Source organism: Nicotiana tabacum, chromosome 19 (assembly GCF_000715075.1).
Source record: "Nicotiana tabacum cultivar K326 chromosome 19, ASM71507v2, whole genome shotgun sequence".
Lineage (NCBI taxonomy): Eukaryota > Viridiplantae > Streptophyta > Magnoliopsida > Solanales > Solanaceae > Nicotiana > Nicotiana tabacum.
In genome coordinates, this window is record NC_134098.1 from 110997563 (window position 1) to 111019709 (window position 22147).

The 22147-nt window shown below is 37.0% G+C and overlaps 3 protein-coding genes across 11 annotated transcripts; 1 reads left to right on the plus strand and 2 right to left on the minus strand.

The window, feature by feature from the left end:
* Positions 1–2537: 2537 nt before the first annotated feature.
* LOC107801276 (calcium-transporting ATPase, endoplasmic reticulum-type) lies at positions 2538–8840 on the plus strand. Of its 6 annotated transcripts, none has more exons than XM_016624567.2 (8): positions 2538–2842; positions 3711–5236; positions 5342–5463; positions 5947–6225; positions 6314–6697; positions 6983–7092; positions 7189–7417; positions 7956–8840. In XM_016624567.2, exons 2-8 carry the CDS (start codon positions 3769–3771, stop codon positions 8511–8513), a joined length of 3150 nt encoding a protein of 1049 aa, XP_016480053.2. In that variant the 5' UTR covers positions 2538–2842; positions 3711–3768; the 3' UTR covers positions 8514–8840. The 6 variants fall into 6 exon arrangements, with proteins under 6 accessions (XP_016480053.2, XP_016480057.2, XP_016480054.2 ...); XM_016624571.2 differs by having other exon boundaries at positions 2559–2661; XM_016624568.2 differs by having other exon boundaries at positions 2829–2927.
* Positions 8841–9045: 205 nt separating this feature from the next.
* On the minus strand, positions 9046–10891 carry LOC107801274 (pentatricopeptide repeat-containing protein At5g08510-like). Its single transcript, XM_016624564.2, has 2 exons — positions 9831–10891; positions 9046–9723 (listed from the first exon to the last, which is right to left on the minus strand). The coding sequence occupies exons 1-2, from the start codon at positions 10755–10757 to the stop codon at positions 9124–9126; spliced, it is 1527 nt and encodes a 508-aa protein (XP_016480050.1). The 5' UTR covers positions 10758–10891; the 3' UTR covers positions 9046–9123.
* A 734-nt stretch (positions 10892–11625) lies between these two features.
* Positions 11626–19661, minus strand: LOC107801278 (U-box domain-containing protein 44). Of its 4 annotated transcripts, XM_075238403.1 has the most exons (6): positions 18929–19259; positions 17237–18609; positions 15187–15490; positions 14041–14369; positions 13891–13965; positions 11626–13030 (listed from the first exon to the last, which is right to left on the minus strand). In XM_075238403.1, exons 2-6 carry the CDS (start codon positions 18461–18463, stop codon positions 12044–12046), a joined length of 2922 nt encoding a protein of 973 aa, XP_075094504.1. In that variant the 5' UTR covers positions 18464–18609; positions 18929–19259; the 3' UTR covers positions 11626–12043. The 4 variants fall into 4 exon arrangements, with proteins under 4 accessions (XP_075094504.1, XP_016480059.2, XP_016480060.2 ...); XM_016624573.2 differs by having other exon boundaries at positions 13891–14369; positions 18929–19661; XM_016624574.2 differs by having other exon boundaries at positions 13891–14369; positions 17237–18295; positions 18929–19166.
* Between the last annotated feature and the right edge of the window lie 2486 nt (positions 19662–22147).

Sequence of the window (22147 nt, forward strand, 5' to 3'; positions counted from 1 at the left end):
GCAGTGACTTGAGTCACATACACACGTTTTGATATGAGATAAAATAAAATAAAATGTTTTGTATCAAGTAGAAAAACATAGTCCGAGCCGCTTAAATAAAACAGAAAGATTGTAAACATAACTACGATAGGTGAATGTATTTGAGCTATGGACCTCATCTTTATTACTCCTATTTCAAAAACTTTACTTTAAAATGATAAAGTAAACTAATGATTTGATTTCAAGAAGGCTAATTAAGTAGGCATTTTTTGGGTTTTAAGTCATGATTTGACATTACAAGTTAAACTATATGAGTGGATTTAAGATATGAAATATATTCATTATTATTATTATTGTTATTATTATTATTATTATTATTATTTTCAGTTCGAACTATAAATAACTGTTTAAATGAATTCCATATTTTGAATTAACATCTATCCAAATATCTGTCAAGTTGCAGTGGACTCGTAAAACTCGAGATTGTAAATATGCTCACGTTTAAATCTTTAATAATTACTAAAAAGTATTTCAAAATATATTAAACCTAGATATTTAATGTAGGTATTCTTATATGTTCGATGCAGTCATTGTATATTTAGTTGGATAAATTTTGCATTTTGATGAGCATTTGACTCTTTTTAACAATTCTTCTTTCCTAACCACTAAAGCCGTATTGGTCTTTCATTTTCACTTTCTCACTCGAGAAAAAATTGCAAGCTATGTTTGTCCTTAACTTTTTGTCTTTCACTTACACATCACATCGACAGAAAAAACTTTGCTCTATTAGTTTTCAAATACACAAAAAAACAACATAATCTTTTCAAACAAAAAGAATGAATTAACCCAAATAGCCGTCCAACCGATCGCTTAAACTAAAAATATACCTAAGTTATATACATAACTTAGGTATTATATGTTTATAATTATGTATAATCAATGTATAACCTATGTATATGATTAGAAAAAGTAAACAATAAATATGACACACTATTCATATAAAGATCTCTCTTTTTACTAGGTAAGTTTGAGATATATTACATGAAAAATTATTAAATATTTAATGGAGACGTTCAAAGAATTTTGTTTGGTAAAATTAATGCTAAAACCACATATTCAAGGTATACTCTATTAATATATTACTATCATATCACTAGAATATGCCATGATACGGTTTTCCATAAGGAAGTTTCCTAGAAAGTGGACGAAATTTGAAAACTTGAGAAAAAAGTTTTGAAATCATGAACTTGTACTAGTCAGTCTCGTCTGCTGACAACATCTTTTTTTTCTTTCCTTCCAAAATTGATGGATAAAGAAACGAATTAATTGTCTCTTTTTCCCTTTGTCTTAACAAAACAACGAAGAGAGTCAAAAAGTCATCTTCTTGAATGGTTTTCTTATTCATTCCTCTCTTTCCCTTTTTTTTCTAACCTAATAACAACTTTCTAATGTTGAACAATTCTTGGTGATGCTGTCCCACCATAATCCTTGAATTATCATTGAATCGTGGACAGCACTACTAATTAGCATAAAGTCCAAGAGTTGTTCATTCTCTTAAGGGGAAAAGAAAAAGAGAAGCCAAAAATAGTACTAGTAATTTGTATGAAAGCATACTTTTGGAATTGATCGATGAAAATCAATATAAATGGCTTGTTTCCTTTTTCCTAAATAATATTTATAAATATCATTTATTCTCGCTGTTGACTTGACTGGAAACCTAAAATCTTATAAACTACTCGCAAGAGGAATGTATAATATACTTACAAAGGAATATTAGGAAAAACACATATTGAACGCTTGGTACAGATTAGTACTCTTTTAGTTTCATTTTATATGTTTTAGTTTAACCGAGCACGAATTTAAGAATTTAAAGAGAACTTTGTGATTTTGAAATAAAGTTGTGCATTACGTACTAAAAATATTCTTTGAATCTTGTGATTTTATATATATCATGTCATTCTTATAAGAAAGTATCATCAAGGGTAAAAGTACACAAACATCACAATTTAAGATGTACTGCTCCTTCCGTTTCAATTTAGATGAGGTAGTTTGATTTGGTACAGAGTTTAAGAAAAAAAAAGACTTTTGAAATTTGTGGTTTTAAAAATTTAAGAGGTAAAAGATTTGTGGGGCCATGACATTTGTGTGTTTATAAAAGTTTCTCATTAATGATAAAATAAGTAAAATAAAGAGTTTAAAATTGAATAATTTCTAAATTTAAAAATATGTAATTTATTTTGAAACAGACTAAAAAAGAAAGTATTTTATTTGATTTGAAACGGAGGGAGTATATATTAAAAGAATTGCACTATTCATTTTGAATTAGACTAAAAAAGAAATCTTAGAAAATTGCGTACCAATTTTATTTTCTAGGTTCACTGTCAACCTAAATAGTTTTACGAGTAAAGATAAAAAATACATCGGGAACAAAATTATAAACAAGATTAGTGCGTATGTATACTCTATACATTAAAGATTCTGTTTACGCGTACGGCTGTCTACTTGTCCCCAACCCCAACTACTACCTTATAAAAGTCAAACTCCAATTAAGGACATTATGGTAAATCCAACTATTATCCAGTTTGATTTTGAATATATGTTTTTTTCTCCTGTAACTGTATCCAAATCTGTACAAGTACTTTACTTTTGGTAGTCTCCAAAGCAAAAGCAGTTATCTCAGTCGTAAGTGTTCTTCAGTCTTTCTTTCTTTTCACTGGAAAGAGAAAAATAATCAATTGAATACTTTTGCAAGCAAGAAAATTTTGAGCCGTCTGTTTCCAAGAATTTTCTTCCTCTGTATAATACTATGTCCGATCTGTCAGTTACTTTGTCTCAAAGCCACTGCTTTTGTTCCTTATAAGAGGTACAACATTTCCCAACTCATTGTTATTCCTTGTCCCTTTTGCTAGCAGTTGCTAAAGCTTCAATCTTTTTCATTGTATTTGTGGGTACATGATTTATTTTGATTCTTTTTTATAAGACTGCTATTCTTGTCTTATTTGTAAAGTTGTTTGCGTTGCATGGTTTCAGTTTTCTTTTAGTGCTGCATAGCAGTTTCTGCTGTTGTTTTCCTCCATTTCTTAGTTTTACTTATTTGAGGCTTAATGCTGGTTGCCTGCCCTGCTTTGCTTTGCTTTTATCTGTGATTTTTTCTGGTCTGATAGGTGTGTCATAAAAGCTGTCAATTATTACTTGATAGAGTTGTAGTTGGAGATTTGCTTTTTTTTGTCTCTTATATCTTTTTTTTTAAAACTCAAAACCAACAGTTTCATTAAACTGAATCAACGACCAACTAGTTTGCAGTAAAACTAGGAGGTACTCCCAATAGAAAGGACTAGCACAATTTATAGACTCTCTTGCCAAGCAATGGACAATTAGATTTGCTTGCCTCTTAGCCCAAACCAGAGAATCTTTAGGATTTCTCTTTAACAAGAAACAACAATGTTTAACAGAACTCAGAACTCTGTAAAATCTTCACTTGAGGAATTATTTAGAAAGCACAATTTCCTGGGCATCACATTCAACTATACTTGGGCCATCAAACAACCAGTTTTGTAAATTACCCCTTATTCAATCTTCATCTTTTCCCCACCTGTTATTTGGTTTGGGATAAGTCTAAATATTTTCTTTTCACTCTCAATTATTTGCTTAACTTTTATGGTTCCATGGTTGCACACTAAAATACTAGTACTTCTTCACTCAAAACTGTTATTTCTTGTATCTTTTTTCAGGGAATGAGATGATTGAGGATAATTTCTCTGGAATTTAAGTTAGATTGGGGATTTCGTGATGGAAGAAAAACCATTCCCTGCATGGTCCTGGTCTGTCGATCAGTGTCTGAAAGAGTACCAAGTAAAATTAGAGAAGGGTCTAAGCACTTATGAGGTGGAGAAGAGGCGAGAAAGATATGGTTTGAATGAGCTTGAGAAAGAAAAGGGGAAGCCTTTGTGGAGGCTTGTTTTGGAGCAGTTTGATGATATGCTTATTAAGATCCTCCTTGGTGCAGCCTTCATCTCATTCGTTGTAGCTTATCTGCATCAGGATGAGACTGGAGATTCAGGGTTCAAGGCCTATGTAGAACCCTTTGTAATCCTCTTGATCTTAGTAATCAATGCAATCGTCGGAGTTTGGCAAGAAAGCAATGCTGAGAAAGCACTGGAAGCATTAAAAGAGATGCAAGGTGAGTCTGCTAAGGTATTCAGAGATGGATATTTAGTACCAGATTTACCAGCAAGGGAGCTTGTCCCAGGGGATATCGTGGATCTGCGAGTTGGTGACAAAGTGCCAGCTGATATGAGAGTTGCCACTTTAAAATCCTCAACCCTAAGGGTTGAGCAAAGTTCTTTGACAGGGGAGTCGATGCCTGTTACTAGAAGCATCGATTCCCTTCCTATGGATGATTGTGAATTGCAGGCCAAAGAGAACATGGTTTTTGCTGGAACTACAGTCGTGAACGGTAGCTGCATCTGCATTGTTGTGGACACGGGGATGTGCACAGAAATTGGTAAGATCCAAAGACAAATCCATGATGCATCAATGGAAGAGAGCGACACCCCTTTGAAGAAGAAACTTGATGAATTCGGTAATAGGCTTACATCTGCTATTGGCATTGTTTGCCTAGTCGTGTGGGCAATCAATTACAAATATTTCCTTACTTGGAAGGTTGTGGATGGATGGCCTTCAGATATCCGTTTCTCATTTGAGAAATGCGCTTATTATTTCAAGATAGCTGTTGCTCTTGCAGTGGCTGCAATTCCTGAAGGTCTCCCTGCTGTAATTACTACTTGCTTAGCTCTGGGTACAAGGAAAATGGCACAAAAGAACGCAATAGTGCGGAAACTTCCAAGTGTGGAAACCTTAGGATGCACAACTGTGATTTGTTCAGATAAAACAGGAACCTTGACTACCAATCAGATGTCTGTGACAGAGTTCTTTACATTGGGAGGTAAAACTACAGCCTGGCGAACTTTTGGCGTCGAAGGGACTACGTATGATCCTAAGGATGGGAGAATAATTGACTGGAATTGTTACAATATGGATGCTAACTTGCTAGTTATGGCTGAAATATGTGCAATCTGCAATGATGCTGGGGTCTTCTGCGATGGTCGTCTGTTCAAAACAACTGGATTGCCTACTGAGGCAGCTCTTAAAGTTTTGGTGGAAAAGATGGGAGTACCAGATAGCAAAGCGAGAAGCAAGATCCACAATGCAAAGATTGTATCTAGCTATTTGATTGATCGCAACACCGTTAAATTAGGTGACCATAACTTTACTTCATTCATCAATCTAGTTGCTACTATTTCAAACCAGTTTTTTTTTTTTTTAAATAATAATAATAATAATTATTATTATTTAAATATAGGATGCTGTGAATGGTGGATGAAAAGATCAAAAAGGGTTGCAACCTTGGAATTTGATCGTGTTCGCAAATCCATGGGTGTTATTGTGCGGGAGCCGAATGGGAGCAATCGACTACTTGTCAAGGTTATCTCATGTCATTTATGGTACATAAATTGTAGTGAAATCAGTGTAATCACATGTTTTTTATTTGTATCACTAGACTCCGAACTACAGTAGAACTAGAGATAATTGGTCTCTAAAATATTTTCTTTATTTGACTGTTGGCTTCGATATACTCAGCTTGCCAGAAAAGTTCTTATTTTTATCTTGTTGATGTGCTGTAGGCTGTACATGCCCAGAAAAATTTCAATTAGCAAGAGACTGAGTCTGCATTATCTTCAATGTTTATTAATGTTCTTCAGTTTCCAAAAGTGGCAAAATGGGTATCAACAGTTTGAAGTGTTATCTGTTCTTTCTGCAAAAGATGCTTCTGCGGAGTTTAGTTCCATAGAAATGTCATTCACTTTAGGAAATGCCTAGCTTTTCTCTGTTGATGTTGAATGATCACTTGTTCACAAGTTTAGCTTGGTAATCTGTGCACGTCTGATTAAAACTTGTTTTGTCTAGGGTGCTGTTGAGAGTTTGCTAGAACGTAGTACATATGTTCAACTTGCAGATGGATCAACTGTTCCCATTGACGAGTCCTGTCGGCAACTATTGTTGTTGAGACACTTGCAGATGAGTTCAAAGGGTTTGCGCTGCTTGGGCTTGGCATATAAAGATGATTTGGGGGAGCTTTCAGGATATTATGCCGAGAGTCATCCTGCCCATAAGAAGCTGCTTGATCCATCCTGCTACTCCTCCATAGAAAGTGATCTAGTTTTTGTAGGAGTTGTTGGTCTAAGGGTGAGTACTTTTAAGTTTACATGAATAATAAATCACTAACTAGAGAACCTTCTTTTCTTAATAGTTCGAGTAAATGAATGAAATGCAGGACCCCCCACGTGAGGAAGTTCACAAGGCAGTAAATGACTGCAGAAGGGCTGGGATCAAAATCATGGTCATAACTGGAGATAATAAATCCACTGCTGAGGCTGTTTGCAGGGAAATTCAGTTATTTTCTGATGGCGAGAATCTTAGAGGGAGTAGTTTTACCGGCAAAGAATTCATGGCACTTTCCTCTCAGCAGCAAATTGAGATATTGTCAAAAGATGGAGGCAAGGTCTTTTCTCGTGCTGAACCCAGGCACAAACAAGAAATTGTAAGGATGCTGAAGGATATGGGTGAAGTTGTTGCAATGACTGGAGATGGCGTCAATGATGCACCTGCACTAAAACTTGCTGACATTGGAATAGCCATGGGCATCACAGGAACTGAGGTGAAATAAGCTTCTTTTTTTTTTGTGTAGTTGTTGCAACTCATTTTCTGAATTGTTGCATTAATGCTCTCAGTGCAATTATTTGACCGTTGACTACCTAAAATACACTTGGAATAGTAAAGTACTGAGGTCTTCTGAGGGATTGCCGTCATGCTATGACTCTAAGTTTATCATCTAAATCTTCAGAAGTTACCATGATTGTGCACCCTGCATGTGAAGTTTTCCTAAATATGTTAACTTATTGGTCATTGTATTAATTAGCTGATCAGAGAATAATATGTTTAGGTTGCAAAAGAAGCTTCTGATATGGTTCTGGCAGATGACAATTTCAGTACTATAGTCTCTGCTGTTGCAGAGGGACGTTCGATCTACAATAACATGAAGGCCTTCATCAGGTTAGTCTTGTGATTTTGGTAGTGAGTATTTGATTATTCCTAGATTAATCATGCTTTTTTCTTCCTTAATTTCATCTTTATTATTCTTTGGTGCAGATATATGATATCATCTAACGTTGGTGAGGTCATCTCCATTTTCTTGACTGCTGCTTTGGGCATACCAGAATGTTTGATAGCCGTGCAGTTGCTCTGGGTAAATTTGGTAACAGATGGCCCACCTGCTACGGCTCTCGGATTTAACCCTGCTGATGTTGACATAATGCAGAAACCACCTAGGAAGAGCAATGATGCTCTAATAAACTCCTGGGTTTTCTTCCGCTATATGGTATCACTATTTCTTCCAATTTCCCCTCTAAGTTCTATTAGTTACTTCTTCATTTTTCTCCAATAGGTAGAAATGAATCTGCTTTATTTCTTTCAGTTTTGTCCCTAAGTTTTTTTACACTTTATTATTCTCCAATAAGTAGGTGAAGAAAGTACTAGTGATTGAGAAGGCCTAATTTGACTAGAAGTATCAACGGCACAGGCTGTGCGTGCTGCAACATTTTCCTGGCCATGTGGTTCACCCCTGTTATACTATATAAAAAATCAGCTCTACCATTCAGCTTATATATTCTCCAAAATAACAGTGCAATCAAGGAAAATATGTTTATCCATCTAGATCACTTCTCTGGAAAAGTAACAACTGTTATAAGCTGCTTAATAAAAGAAGTGGATACACCAAAGAGAGAAATGGGATGCTCTGTTATCTAAGCAACCAACTATAACTTTTTATCACATGTTCATCTGATCTTAAATATATTGAGTAAACTTATCGATAAGCTAAGCTGCAATTTACATTCTGGTTTCTGTGATATTTTCAGGTCATTGGTTCTTATGTGGGCATTGCAACTGTTGGCATATTTATAGTGTGGTATACTCAGGCTTCTTTCCTTGGTATTGATCTTGTGAGTGATGGCCACACACTAGTTGAACTATCACAGCTTCGCAACTGGGGTGAATGCTCCGCATGGCCAAATTTCACTGTGAGTCCGTTCATGGCTGGTAACCGCCTGATTACTTTTTCACACCCTTGTGACTACTTTACTGTTGGTAAAGTGAAGGCCATGACTTTGTCACTCTCTGTCCTGGTGGCAATCGAGATGTTTAATTCTCTCAATGCTCTCTCTGAAGACAACAGCTTGATCAAAATGCCACCTTGGAGAAACCCTTGGCTTCTTGTTGCAATGTCAATCTCGTTTGGCCTGCATTTCCTGATACTCTATATTCCTTTCCTAGCAGATATATTTGGTATTGTCCCACTGAGCCTAAGTGAATGGCTTCTAGTCATCTTGCTTTCTGCCCCTGTTATTCTTATTGACGAAGTCCTCAAATTTGTGGGGAGGAGAAGAAGATGGAGAACTAAACTAAAAGCTGCATAATGTATTCATCTCGGAAATGCTCGATTTTATTGATTAAAGGATGTTTGCTTTGAGCTGATGTGCAAGTTAGGTGGGTATTAAATGTATATTGTTCGGAAACTCAAAATCTTTTTAGGGGTAAAATATGTTTAGGAACTCTGCTAGCTATATAGCCTTTGATCACATGCATTGGGTGGTCTTTTGTTATCAAAAAATTCAAAGTCTCTGAAGCAAAACCTGGTGTTTTTCCCCTGATCCTTTCTAAGAGGGTTTCATGTATCACAGATTCTAGTTTGTATTATTCATTTATTATTGACTCTGCCATCTTGCAGTAGATGAACTTAAGGCGACCTTTTCTGGTGTGTGCTTGAAATTATGCATCTCCTCACCCAAAGCTATTGTTGTTTCCCTATTCTTTTCTTCCCTCTTTTGGAAAGAGAAAGCTGTACATTTCAAAGCCTTACAATCCCCTAATTTTCAGAAACATGTATAGCTTAAAATGTTAACCAAGTTTTAATTACATTAGGTTTTGCGTAATTTGAGTAGGTGGAGCAGGAATCACTTGTTGCTCTAGACATAACAGGAATGAGAAATGTAGGTCCAAAAACTATTCAGGTTATCACCAAAAAATTTATTCAACAATAGAATCCAAATTAATATCAATGTTGCTTTCATCAAACTTTAATATAGTCGTGACTAAATCAAGCAGTGCATATATCTCATTTGATTTGTGGTGGGATTTGTCCTCTACTATAAACTTATGAATATCACCTCCCTCCTCAATGAAGCTGTACCCTGCTGCTTTTGTAATCTGGGAGGACTTCATCAGTTTCCTTAACCTTGCAACACCATCCCATCGGCCAGCTCTTGCATAGATGTTTGAGAGAATAACATAATTTCCAGGATTCCACGGCTCCAACACAGAAAGGAACTCGGCTGCTTTCTCAGCCAGTTCAACATTCCCATGGAAGCTGCAGGCTCCAAGCAAAGTTCCCCATATAACCGAATCTGGTCTCATTGGCATACTCTGTATGAGATCATAAGCTTCCTGCAGTTTCCCAGCCCGGCCTAAGAGATCAACCATACAGCCATAATGTTCCAACTTTGGAGCTATGGAGAATCTTTGCTCCATCAAACTGAGGAGTTCCCAGCCCTTTGCTACCATGCCTCCATGTGTGCATGCTAAGATTGCTCCTACAAATGTTACATCATCAGGTGCATTTCCTTCTCCCTGTATCAACAGTAGCACAATCATATAAATTCCCACTATCAAAGCTCATTCTTGCTTGCTGTAATTGGATGTTCAAAGAACTTAAGATAATATTTGCAAAGGCTTACCAGCATTTGGTCGAAAAGCTTAAGAGCTTCATCGCCTTTTCCATGGACAGCTAACCCCATGATCATGGTATTCCAAGAACACAAGTTCCTCCTCCTACCAATCTCGTGAAAGAGTTGCATTGCCCTATCAATTCTACCACATTTCATATACATTTCAACCACAGCATTGCAGACAAACATATTCTTAAAGTATCCATTTGCTCTTGCATAAGCTTCAATTTTCTCCCCAACCTCCAACGCTCCAAGATTTGCACAAGCTGGAAGCGCACTAGCAATTGTGACTTCATTAGGCTTTACCCCTCTATCTCTCTCCATTTCCTTGTAGACAGCTAGTGCATTTGCATACTTCCCGTTTTGCGAATAGCCTGAGATCATTGCAGTCCAGGAAATCACATTCCTTGAAGGCATTGCTGAAAACAATTTGAAAGCTTCTTCCACATTTCCATTCTTGGCATACCCTGCAATCAAAGAATTCCAAGTGGGCACATCCTTCATTTCCATCTCATCGAAGAGCTTCCGCGCGGCAGGCAACAGACCCATTTTAGCATACATGTCAACTAATGCAGTTAAGGCGTAAATGTCAAATTTGAAACCCCATTTGACGAAATGGACATGGAACATTTGGCCTTGTATGGGGCTGGAACGGTTGGTGCATGCGGCGAAGAGGAAAGTGAAGGAGTGTGGATTAGGGGAGCAGCCTTGCCGGCGCATCTGGATATAGAGAGAAAAACACTGGCTGGGAAGGCCATGGGAAGAATAGGCTTGAATGAGCTTGTTGTAGAGGAAGACAGCTGGTCTAGGAATATTATCGAACACTTTGTGGGCGTACGGGATATTTGGGATTTCAATAAGCTTAGTGATCAAGAATTGGGTGAAGTCAATGCCATTTCGTAGAGTGTGGGCGTGTATTTGTTTCAGTTGGTTCATAAGAAATGAATGATGCGTCAATGCACCATGCAAAATCTTCTTATTTTTTTTTATTACCAAGAAATTTCCGAAGACCAACTCGCACGATTTTGAAACTAAACTAATTATGCAAAAATCTACCTTAGAAGAGATTTAAATGGTGTTAAAAGTTGCATATATCGGAGATTCCAAATAACTGCAGTTTCATGCTTGGATTTCACGCCTCCTAAGTGCAACTTAGTACATAAAAATATAGCTAAATTATACTACTATATATTAAATTATGTGGCATTGGAAACGCTTTCTTTAATTTTTTTCAGATGGGAGAGAGGTGGTGGTAAATTGACTTTTGATACAACAACATCATCTCAATCTCGGGATCGCGAATCCTTGCTAAACATATCACTCCATTTAATCCGTAATTTGTATTGTGAAGATTCATCGTTAATTGACGGTCACTTCCTCTATCCGGACATGGGACCGAACATGTGAGCAAGTTTATATAGGTGGCATAGGGAGTTGACTTTGATAATTGATATAGACAAAAATTAGTATGTAACGCTTATAACTTTTGGAATGATCAGGGTTCTTTCGATTTTTAATCACGAGTTCATGTAGAAGGGATATCCCGTTATAACATCGAAATAGTTAGACTATTAGGAGTACAAAATATTCCAGTGAATGGAAACAGAAAGGATAGCTTGCATTCCAAATGCTGTTGAACTTTAGTAAGAAAAATCAATAATTTGAATGAGGGAAAAGACTCAAACTGAGATTCAAATGTTGGCTGGAAGACCGGAACACTAGCTGAACAAGGGAAACTGAAAAACAATGCAAAAACATATCGAGACTGTCCTCTAAGCTCATGACAATCAAGTGTAGCAAGGAATAAAAGAATCAATAAGCTTTGATTTTCAACAATAATGAATTCAGAATATATTACAGCTGAATCAATTGGCTATGACTTGAATGACTAAAGAATTCTCGACATATATTACAAAAAAGGACTTGAGTAACCACTTTTTTTTTTAAAGAATTATATTACTTGCAGACCTGAATGTTACAGCATTGCCATTTGCCAGAACGCAACACAAAATATCAGATGCAAGGGCTTTGCATTTCACCGAAACCAGAGCTACCTTGCCATCTTCACTACCTCAAACTCATGCCTTCCTAACTGAGGTTCTTCTCATTAAGCTGGAGTGTTTATGCCTAGGCAAGATAAATCTTGCTTTAGTCGAAATCTAACTCTAACCAATTTCTTCAACTAATTGGACTATGTGCCCTTAATGATCATGGTTAGGCCACTAGAAATAAGAGGACTGATCATGAAGCACATTCAACTGAGCAAGTACCTTTGCTGCTAAGGATTTGATGTTGCTACTTCCGCGTTGTGTCAAGTCAACTAAGGGCATCTGAGCAGAGGATCCATACTTCTGCTTGTATTCCAGCAACCGAAAAATTCTTTCTAATGAATTCAGAACCTTTTGTTGCAATCTGGGGGAAGGACTATCTAGTAGTTTTATCATTGATGGTATGGCATTTTCTTCAGCAAGAACTTTCGCGCCATTTTGAAGTTTTTCATCCCTAATCAAAGTCAATAAGGCATCTAAAGAAGCTTCACAGGCTCCAGGATCTGGATCCGCAAGAACCCTCACCAGAGGTCCCACTGCACCAGCCTCTATCAAACAAAACGAAGTTTCTAGTGTGCATATCCCTCGGTGAACAGGGCAAAGTTCTACTTGTGCAGCTGAGAAGCACCATAATCCCCGACGCTTTGGGATTGGGCGACTCAGTGTTTGTGAATTCTCTGAGAGCTGTGCAAGAGAAATTGCAGCTCGTTCTTTTGTCAAGCTTGTTCCTACATCTAGCAGCCGTACTAGATTGGGGACAATGCCAGCTATCTTCTGTGTTTGCTGGTTTATTGACAATGTGAAATGGCATAATGCCCCAGCAGCATTTTCTACCAATTGAAGCTTACAGGGATTTTTATGCTTTATGTCGGGAAGAAAGCTGAAAATGATTGGAAGTCCTTCCGCTGCGAAAAGCCACTCAGAGAGTTGAGGAGATTTGGGAAGGTTAGAGATAATCCCCATTGCAGAAGCAATCTCTTCTTCGTCCTGAGAAGTCTTGATGATCTTAAGTAATGTTTCAATGAACCTTTGTTCCACGTGCTCCTGGATCACAGCTTCATCAGCATTTTCAATCAAGCAACAGAATAATTTGACTGCATCTGACCGTACATCTGAATTTCCATGCTCACAGAATTGCACTAGCACTTGGACAGCTGAGCTCTGTGGATGCAACATTATCAGTGTTGAATGAAAAAAATACACATAAAATACTTAAGTAAGAATACTAATTCCTCCAATATTTTAAGTGGTGAACCATAAAGATAGCAGAAAATGTGTAAAGTGCAGAGCACAACCTACATGTCAATGTGCTTCCATTTAGGGCAGTGCATAAGTGGGTTGTGTTTAACTATACAATAGAAAAATTGGATCAATGATTTAAGTTTCCAATTTGGGAAGTGATCAACTTTTGCATTAGGAAATAAACCCCATGTTTGGGCAGAATGGGCCTTACTTTTGACCACACCATTCTAATAAAATGAAGGGAGTCGCTAATTCTAGTTCAATCTAGGACTGATAGCATCTCCGATTGACAAAACTAAAGAGCAGGCCAGAAAACGATTTTACATTTTGCAGTTTCAAGCTTTTGAAGGCAAATTTCATAGAATTCATGAAATATTGTGTGGAAGTATTCAAAAATCCTTTAGCATCCAGGAGCTTGAAAGCAGGAGCATCAAAAAGTAAAAGTAAAATGAATGGTAAGAATCATAATGTAATCACATAAACCTGTAATACTGTCAGCCCTTACAGCTAAGCATGAGTTTTAAGGCCTTTTCCACAGTAAGGAATTCTATATTGCTGTCTAATGATACTGATTATTCCAACATCTTATTTTCAAGGTTCAAGAAGGCTGAAAACTAACTAACTCAGTTAACTTTCACAAACAAGTTATGGTTACCACATCTGGTGTTGCTTACTCAAATGGGTGAGCTTATTTGGGTAAAAAGTGTAAGTAAATTTCGTGATGACAGTATATTCTATCACTCAGAAGGAAAACTACTTCTTTCCTAAGAGGTGAATACCTGTGCTAGCTTGGCCTTGACACTAGCGGCAAACGGAGACTTGCACATGGCGTAGAAAGCCTGGAGAATGCTTTGCTGCACAGCTGGACCACTCAAGTTAACTACGGAAAAAAGTTCAAAAATATCTTCATCAGTATCAAGGAGTGAAACCTGTGTTTCACTGTTTGCAGAGGAGAAGGCAAGACTTGTAATAGTGGCTGCTACAAGTTCCCGCAGACTTTGGGAAGATGAGTGACGGTACAGCGTATCAAGCAGTGGACGCATAACACCTTGTCTGATCATCTCCTGTCCATTCTTTGGTAAACTAGAGAGGTTTAGAAGGGCTTTGACGCTAGCTTGTTTCACTTCAATTTCACCATGTGACAGCAAGGAAAGAAGGGAATGTAGAACTCCTTCCTCAAATAGACATGACTTATTATGATCTGTCAACTCCATCTCTCCTAAGGTCTTTGCCATTCGGAGCTTCACATCACTGCATCCTGTTAGTTAGGAGAAGGAGGTAAGAAATGGTAATGATTTGTGTACTCCATAACTAAGAAAAAATGTAGAGCAAGTCTGATGCAAGAAACTGTTGAACATAAATTTTGCCCTTCTACTCAATTGTGTGTCCAACTATTCACATTGAGTTCTTTTGTCATCACTCCTATTAGTGGACAAAACTGTAAAATTTCTAAAATGTACTGGCCACTTTCAGCAACATTATATTGAGAAAAAACAGATGCTATTGACAACTTATAACTGATGCCCTACTACCATTACAAAGAAACGGAGTTTTCTACGCTCTATAAAAAGTATGGAACCAATTTAACCAAAAATGAGTAAATCTAGCTTTGCTTATATGTATACATTTGGTAAAAGCCGGAGACATTTTATTTTTTAAAATTTCCATGATAGAACATAAGGAGGCATACAAACTCAATTTGTAGCACAGGAACTATCTTTAATAAATTATACAATCTCAAAGATCTACAGTGCTTGCTTAAAAGGAGAGGACTAGATTACATAACAAGTAATACTCCTATCGGTATAAAGCTGAAATTTGTTCTGACTCCATCCTCCATTATGGTTAAGTTTATCACAATGTGAAAAGATTATGAATTTAAACAAAGTAAAAAAACTGTTCCCATCAGGCCCCAAATCTTGGTTATTAATGCAAACTGAGAGAAAGATGCGGCAACTGCGACAAAGTTAACCATGCTCAGGTTTCAACTTATCTAACCAAAAACTAAGAGCTCACATCAGAAAAGTGTCGGTGTTGTCAGAGGTCAAAGAAGTTAATATGATTGAGAAACTAACCTGAAGAAAGACGTTGCAACAAGTACTTGAAATAGTTAGCCTTGGCCATCAGGATAACATTGTCATCAGAAAATGAAATGTTCTCCAAAATGTCCCTTGCATCTTTGGCAGCTTTGTTGTCATCACAGGTTGACATAGTAACTAACAGAAGTATGCAACCTTGAACTTTCCCAATGGACTCCTGAACTGACTTACAATTTGACAGTTCCAGTAACAATGCCACCGATGACTTCCTTTCGCCAATGCGACGCCCAAGTGAGTGGACAATAGATTCCAATGATTTGTCAACTTCAGCAATTCTTTCCTGCAATACACTTCATGTGAGATCCTTCACCAACTCATTTAAAATCAAGTTTGCAGGTATGTGATATTATAATCTCTGAGCGTGATTAAAATTAACTGATTTTGATCTTATTCGATATGCAAGTAATTGTCTTCATGCCCGTTTACTAACTGGTGCAATTGGATACCAAAGAAATAACTGAGCTCTTAGTTGACATTGCATTGGAGCTGAATCCAGACTTTGCAAGAAGCATGACATTTCAACATCATGTGTCCAAAACCATAAGTATAACGAATACAATTGAAGTTGACACATGTTGTATTCGTTGTGTGTTTGAATAGAAGTGATATTAAGGCTTTGGGCAGTGAGGCCATTGCCTTAGGCCCCCAAATTTTGAAGGCCCCCAAATTTATTTTAAATTCTTATTATTATTGTTACTATTATATATTATATAATTTATATAAATAATTAGAATAAAAAAAGTGTTACAGTATATTTTTTGTTACTTGATTGAGGTTATTTTATACAATAAATTTATAAATTATGATAATTTTCTTCCCTCATTAATTAGTATATTTGACAAGAGTGGGTTGCTCTAGTGGTGACCACCCTCCACTTCCAACCAAGAGGTTGTGAGTTCGAGTCACCCCAAGAGCAAGGTGGGGAGTTCTTGGAGGGAGGGAGCCGAGGGTCTATCGGAAACAGTCTCTCTACTCCAGGGTAGGGGTAAGGTCTGCGTACAAACTACCCTCCCCAGATCCCACTAGTGGGATTATACTGGGATTAAGGGCCTCCGAATATGGTTTCGCCTTAGGCCACGAGATCTGTTAAGCCACCCCTGGGCTCAGGGGAAATACAAATACATGCACACGGAGAGACATACTCTCCTGATAGATGTTAACTGTGCAGAGGTTTGAACTACAAAATTTTGCATCATATATCACATTCCTCGTGCTTTTTAATATGGCGGATGTGATATTCTCCTGCATATCCCACGTCAAATCAATAGGTAGGCCTATGAAATTGCCAGATCTAGAATCATACAGAGCTGTTAGAAAGGACGTGGAAGCAACATATAATGAACCATCAGACTTCTACATGCTAATTTCCACAAGCCCAAAAATGAAAAGTTTTTAACCTAAAGGCAAATGATATATCTTGGCTCTCTCTCTCTCTCTTTAAAGCAAATACCTTATATAGGTTGTATGCATTTTGGCACAATATGTCTCTCATCAGTAATTAGCTTTGAGAAATCCTCATTGCATTTGAGCAGCAGTTAACTTGAACTAACGGCAGCCTTTCATATGGCACAATCAGATGCCATTTCTGACCGAATTGGGCAAGAGTTGATCTCATACTCATACCCAATCACTTTAAGTTATTTTATTTAAAAAAAATTGTGTGAGTTCCACATTGCACCAAATTGGACTGTGGTACTCACATCCTATGTGGGCTCTCTAAACTGTCAATACCCTCTTGGGCTTGCAATGATACTCAAATTGTTGTGCCCCAACCATGGTTCACATCTCCAGATGCATATGAACAAAGTCAATATCTTTGGTCAGCCTTTTTTCACAAGCTCAAAATTGAGACTTGAACTTAGTGTCAACTTTTAACACATATAATGCTTTCAAATTCCAACTCCCAACAATTTGAGAGATTAATGATCTCACAACATATAGAAAGCAGAGACAAGGTGATCTTAGCAGCCTCTCAAGGAAAAGAGAACACATTGAAAAACCTAAAAAAATTCAAAAGAATAAGTACCTTAGCATCATCACCATCCTTTGCTAGTACGCAGAGCACCTCAAGAACAAGATTCCTGATATCCCTACTTTTCGAACCCAGTAGCTTGATCAGAATAGGAATATAATCCTCCATAATAACCCATTCTCGGTGTATTTCTCTTTGCTCACAAAGATCCCTTAGCTGTTCCAGGCAATTGAGAACTTCTTCCTCCCCGGTGGATGATAGTTTCAATTTCATGGAAGCGATAGTAATCATTGTATTTCGGTCTTTCCATTCCTCGATTGACTGCCGCAGAGTTTTATTAGGCCGCAACATTGTATTGTTCAAAGGAGTAGATGTCATAGGACACAAATTTCCCTCTGCCAACCACTTCTCTATTGCACTCCTTTCAAACGTATGCCCTGAAGGAGTCTCAACAGGATCAGTCATAACATCACGAGTGATTGGGCAATAAAATGACAGAAGTGGTTCCAAAGGTTGACTGCCCAAGGATTTCCGCTTAGTGAAGTACTTCTTTTCTTTTTCCTGGCGGGATGTTGCAGCATCTGCCCTTTCTAGAAGAGCAATTATTTGGTCCATCTGCAGGGCTTCAGCCTGATCTTTCCTTAACCGTGCATTGTCTATTTCACTTTTGAATTCTTCGAATTCTCTTCTTAATGCAGAGCTTTCAGTTGAAACTCCAACGGCCTCCGCAATTAAAACTAACAAATTGTTGGCGTAGGAGCGATCAACATTTCTCTGTTGTATACCCGACTCTATCTTCTCTAAAATCTCTTCTTCAGCTATGGCTGCTCTAAATTCTGCTGTACGCATGCTGTCGATCAGCTGGACAATCTCTTCCTTTATACCCGAAGAAACATCAAGAGAAGCTAAAGGAATGCAAGTTAATGCACGGCTAATTTCCCTGGTGATATTCTCTATGCGCTTTGCAATAGATCGACAACTCATTAAGAGATAGACCTTGTTTTTCTTACTGCAATCCGAGATTAGCTGTCTCGCATCCACTATCTGTCGGTTAAGAATTTCTAAAACATTTTCCCAGCTTTTGGAATCAGTAATGTTCTTCCTGTTAAACTCCTTAAGAAGAGGAACAATTCGATTCAGATAAGCTGAAAGTTCTGCAAAACTCTTCTTCTCTATAAAGACATTCTTGGTAGAAAGTACTACTTCAATGATGGACTCTATAATTGAAGAGAGGAGATCCGCAAATGGACCGAAAGCAGAAGCACTAATCACATCTGGCATCTTACTTTCACTCAGGAAAAAACACTCAAGGACCAGAGTCGAGGCTATCCCATGTGATCAATATAGAAACTCTACAGTCAATCTAGCAAAGTAATAATTCCACTGGAGGAAAAGCCTTGACTTTGCTTCATCTTGTCTCAAGAAACCTTCATTATGGTTTCCAAGGATGCAAGTCAGACCACCAATTCAAAAGTCAAAAAGCACACAAAATATTCTTGCTACAGCTCTGGATACAAAATTTTAACCATCATTTTGCTTGAGAATACAGAAGTTGAAATTTTGATAAGAATTTTCTCAATTGTAACAAAGGAAACCTTTACAAGAGCATGTGATGCAAAATAGGCAAGATCAAGAAAAGTAATTTATGGGTTATGTTTATCCGTTCATTTGAAGCAATAGGGAGCAGAAACAGTATCAGCAAGACTTGTGTAAGTCAACCAAAATTCAAGCAATGAAATAGCTTACCTGATTAAGTGCTGCAAGTGTTGCCAAGAATTGGCAAATTTGGACAAGCCAACTCAAAGATCAAAAGCTTTGTTGACTGTGCTCGACAATTACCTGAAAAAACTAAACGGAAAAAATCGAGACCCAACCCCAAGATACATGGTATTTTGGGGAGTTACCAAGAAAATGCAGCAGAAAAGAAATTTCCTGGAATTTTCAAGGTGATTAAAACACCATTATTCAGAGAAACATTGGCTTCAGGAAAAGCCACAGGATTGGCCGAACAGAAACTAAACAAAGTAAGTAGATGAGAAATTGCATTGAACATTCCAAGTGGTACAGGACTCGGTATTCACCACACTACAGTATTTAGTACGTATTTAAGCATTGACCGGTTCCCATTATTAAATGTTCTGATTGGGCAAGTTTCTTTCTACGTGGGGCTTCATCCATTTTTTTTTATTTAAAAAATATCGAATTACTAATTTAATTATTAATAATTTCTAAGTATTTACCAGAATTTTGACCTTTGCATGTAACTGGGAAAGGACAGTGGACTCGTGCTGTTGACTTTTTCAAGAATAAAACATCATGCGTGTTGTTAACCAGCACAAGACCGCGGGAAAAAAGCGTGTCCGACATTTGGCTAGATTTTCTCAGGGAAAATCTCCGAATCCAGTTTCTTCTCCTTATCCTTAGAAAATAACCGGTACGAAGTTGCCACCCTATTTACTTCTGAAAATTTCTAGCTATCAAGTGCTTACTGTAACACAAATATTTGTGCCTCAGAAATTAAGACAAGATAAGACAGTAAATTGTGATATTTGATTTCAAGAAATTAGGAGGGTTATAAACTCTAGAGTGACTTAAATTTAAAGAGAGACTCCTCTAATTTTCCTCTTCAAAACTAGATCCAAGTGCCGATTGAGTTAGATTTGAATTTGGTTTAATTCAAGAGCTTAAGAGTTTTTACCTTGAATTTATCTCATGAACAATTTGTTAATCCTCACGAATAGGCAAGTTAGTATCGATCTGATGTAAAAAGAATTTAATTCATAGAGTCGTTAGATCATTTTGGATGTTTGAAACTTTGTATATAAATGCTTGAATGTTTGCAACTTATGGAGAAATACTTAGAAGTATTTATTTTGCAAGATTCTCAGTTGCTACTTGTACTTTCTAATGATCCTTTCAGCTGATGGAGTACCCTACTTGTAATTGTTAAAGAGAGGAGGTGTGACGAGAACATGCTTTTTTTTGATTGGTGAATCTTGGGTCACTTGTACATTTTAAATGTTCTTAATTATTGACTTTTTATTATTTGATTTGTCATATTGTGTCATTTTAACAATGTGGCATAATATCATTAGCTTATTTATTAGATTTGACACGCCATGTCACTTGATCATGATACAAACTCGAGCGTTAGATTAATAAAGTGGGCTGTTAATTGCAGCTCAAGATGGATTAGACTTAACCATTAGGAGTATTATCCAACAATATTTTGGACTAAAATGTAGACTTTTTTAATATAGTCTAAATTCCTTAAGAGTTTCAAACCAATAAGATTTAAATTTATATACTCACTGTTCTATTTTTGCTAGTCGATAAACACGCCGATAACGCAAAATCAAAATAGACTGTCATCCATAATTCTAGGGACAGCTTTATAACAACAATGTATAACTAATAAAAAATAGTATGGTAAAAAAAAAAAAATCTAACTCCTTTCTACCCTACTATTTCTCTAATAGAAAATACTGCAAACTCTAGTCCACTTACGACTATTGACTTCCCTATTAAATTCTCCTTCTATATTGTTCGAAGACTTGAGCACACAGCACAAGTAGTAGTACGGACATAGATGAACTGATCCTTTTTCGTATTGTTCATACTACTAAGAAAAATCTCTTATAAATCATTGGCGTACTTGCTCTCTGCTCTATCAGGAGTTGGTATACTGTCAAACATACCTCGGAATATTGAGTTTTATAATTAAAAGTAAAGACTACGTAGTATATACACAGACCAATTTCTATATTTACCGTCTCCTCCTTTTTTTCTATTTCCCTTTTCTGCAATTTCTTGGTTTCCCATTGAGAGCTACAGTTACACATTATGAAAATAAATATCTGAAAATTTGATTATGAGCCCTGTGAAATTCCAGGTCAACATACGTCAAGTACAAGTTCATCTGGGACTTCAAGCACATATAGCATCCATATTCACAAAGCAGCAGCAGGGTAAATATCTCCGCATTAGCTCAAACAAAAGGGCAGCTCGGTGCCTCCCGTTTTGCGCGGGATCCCGGGAAGAGCCAGACCATAAGGGTCTATTGTACGCAGCCTTACCCTGCAGCGCGGGGTCCCTGGAAGGGCCGGACCACAAGGGTCTATTGATTAAGATTGATAAACTACTAGTATAAGTTTGTAACTTGTAGTCCTTGCTCAATAAAATTGGCACGTCAAAGTCAAATATTTTGAACAACTAATATTACTTTTAATAAATTTATGGGGATAAAAAAGTTAGCCATTAAAGAACAGGGATCAAGAAGAGGTTTTCCTCACTTGCCTCTTCTTCTCAGCATCAAGTAAATGTTTGCCTCATCTCAACAGGCCAACAGTGCCTTCAAATCAATGACAATTATATCCTCTGATTGGCCAAGCTCCATGACCATGTAATGTCTGAAGAGTATGGTATACAACAGTCACTTATACAGGTTTTAGGCAAAGAGCATATGGTTCAGCCACACTTTTGTTTATGGAAAACCTAACTCAACACAACATGACATGTTGATATCCGCTCTCAAACATTACGGTGAATCTTAAATGGATTGAGAGACCAAAATTGGTGTTAATCTGAGATTATAATAGAGGGATAACATAAGTGCAGTTAGTACCGAGATAATCACTTTATTGCATTAAGCCACAAACAATCAAAACTCATAAATGCAGTCCACACAGGACTATCCCGATCTAGATTCTTGAGCGTTCTCAATATTGTATATCAGAAAATAGTGCCCTTGTGACTTTAAAGGGGTCGTTTGGTTCAAAACAAGTTTATCTCGGAATTATATCCTGGAAAATAAACCAGGATAGATAATCCCACCTTCCATATGGGATAGGTAATCCCATGATTTTGATATAAATTGTATCCTGATTTTGTTCTAACACCCACAACCAAACACTGGATAAGTTTAATCCCAAATTTTATACTGGAATAACCCCCCTAATCCCTGTA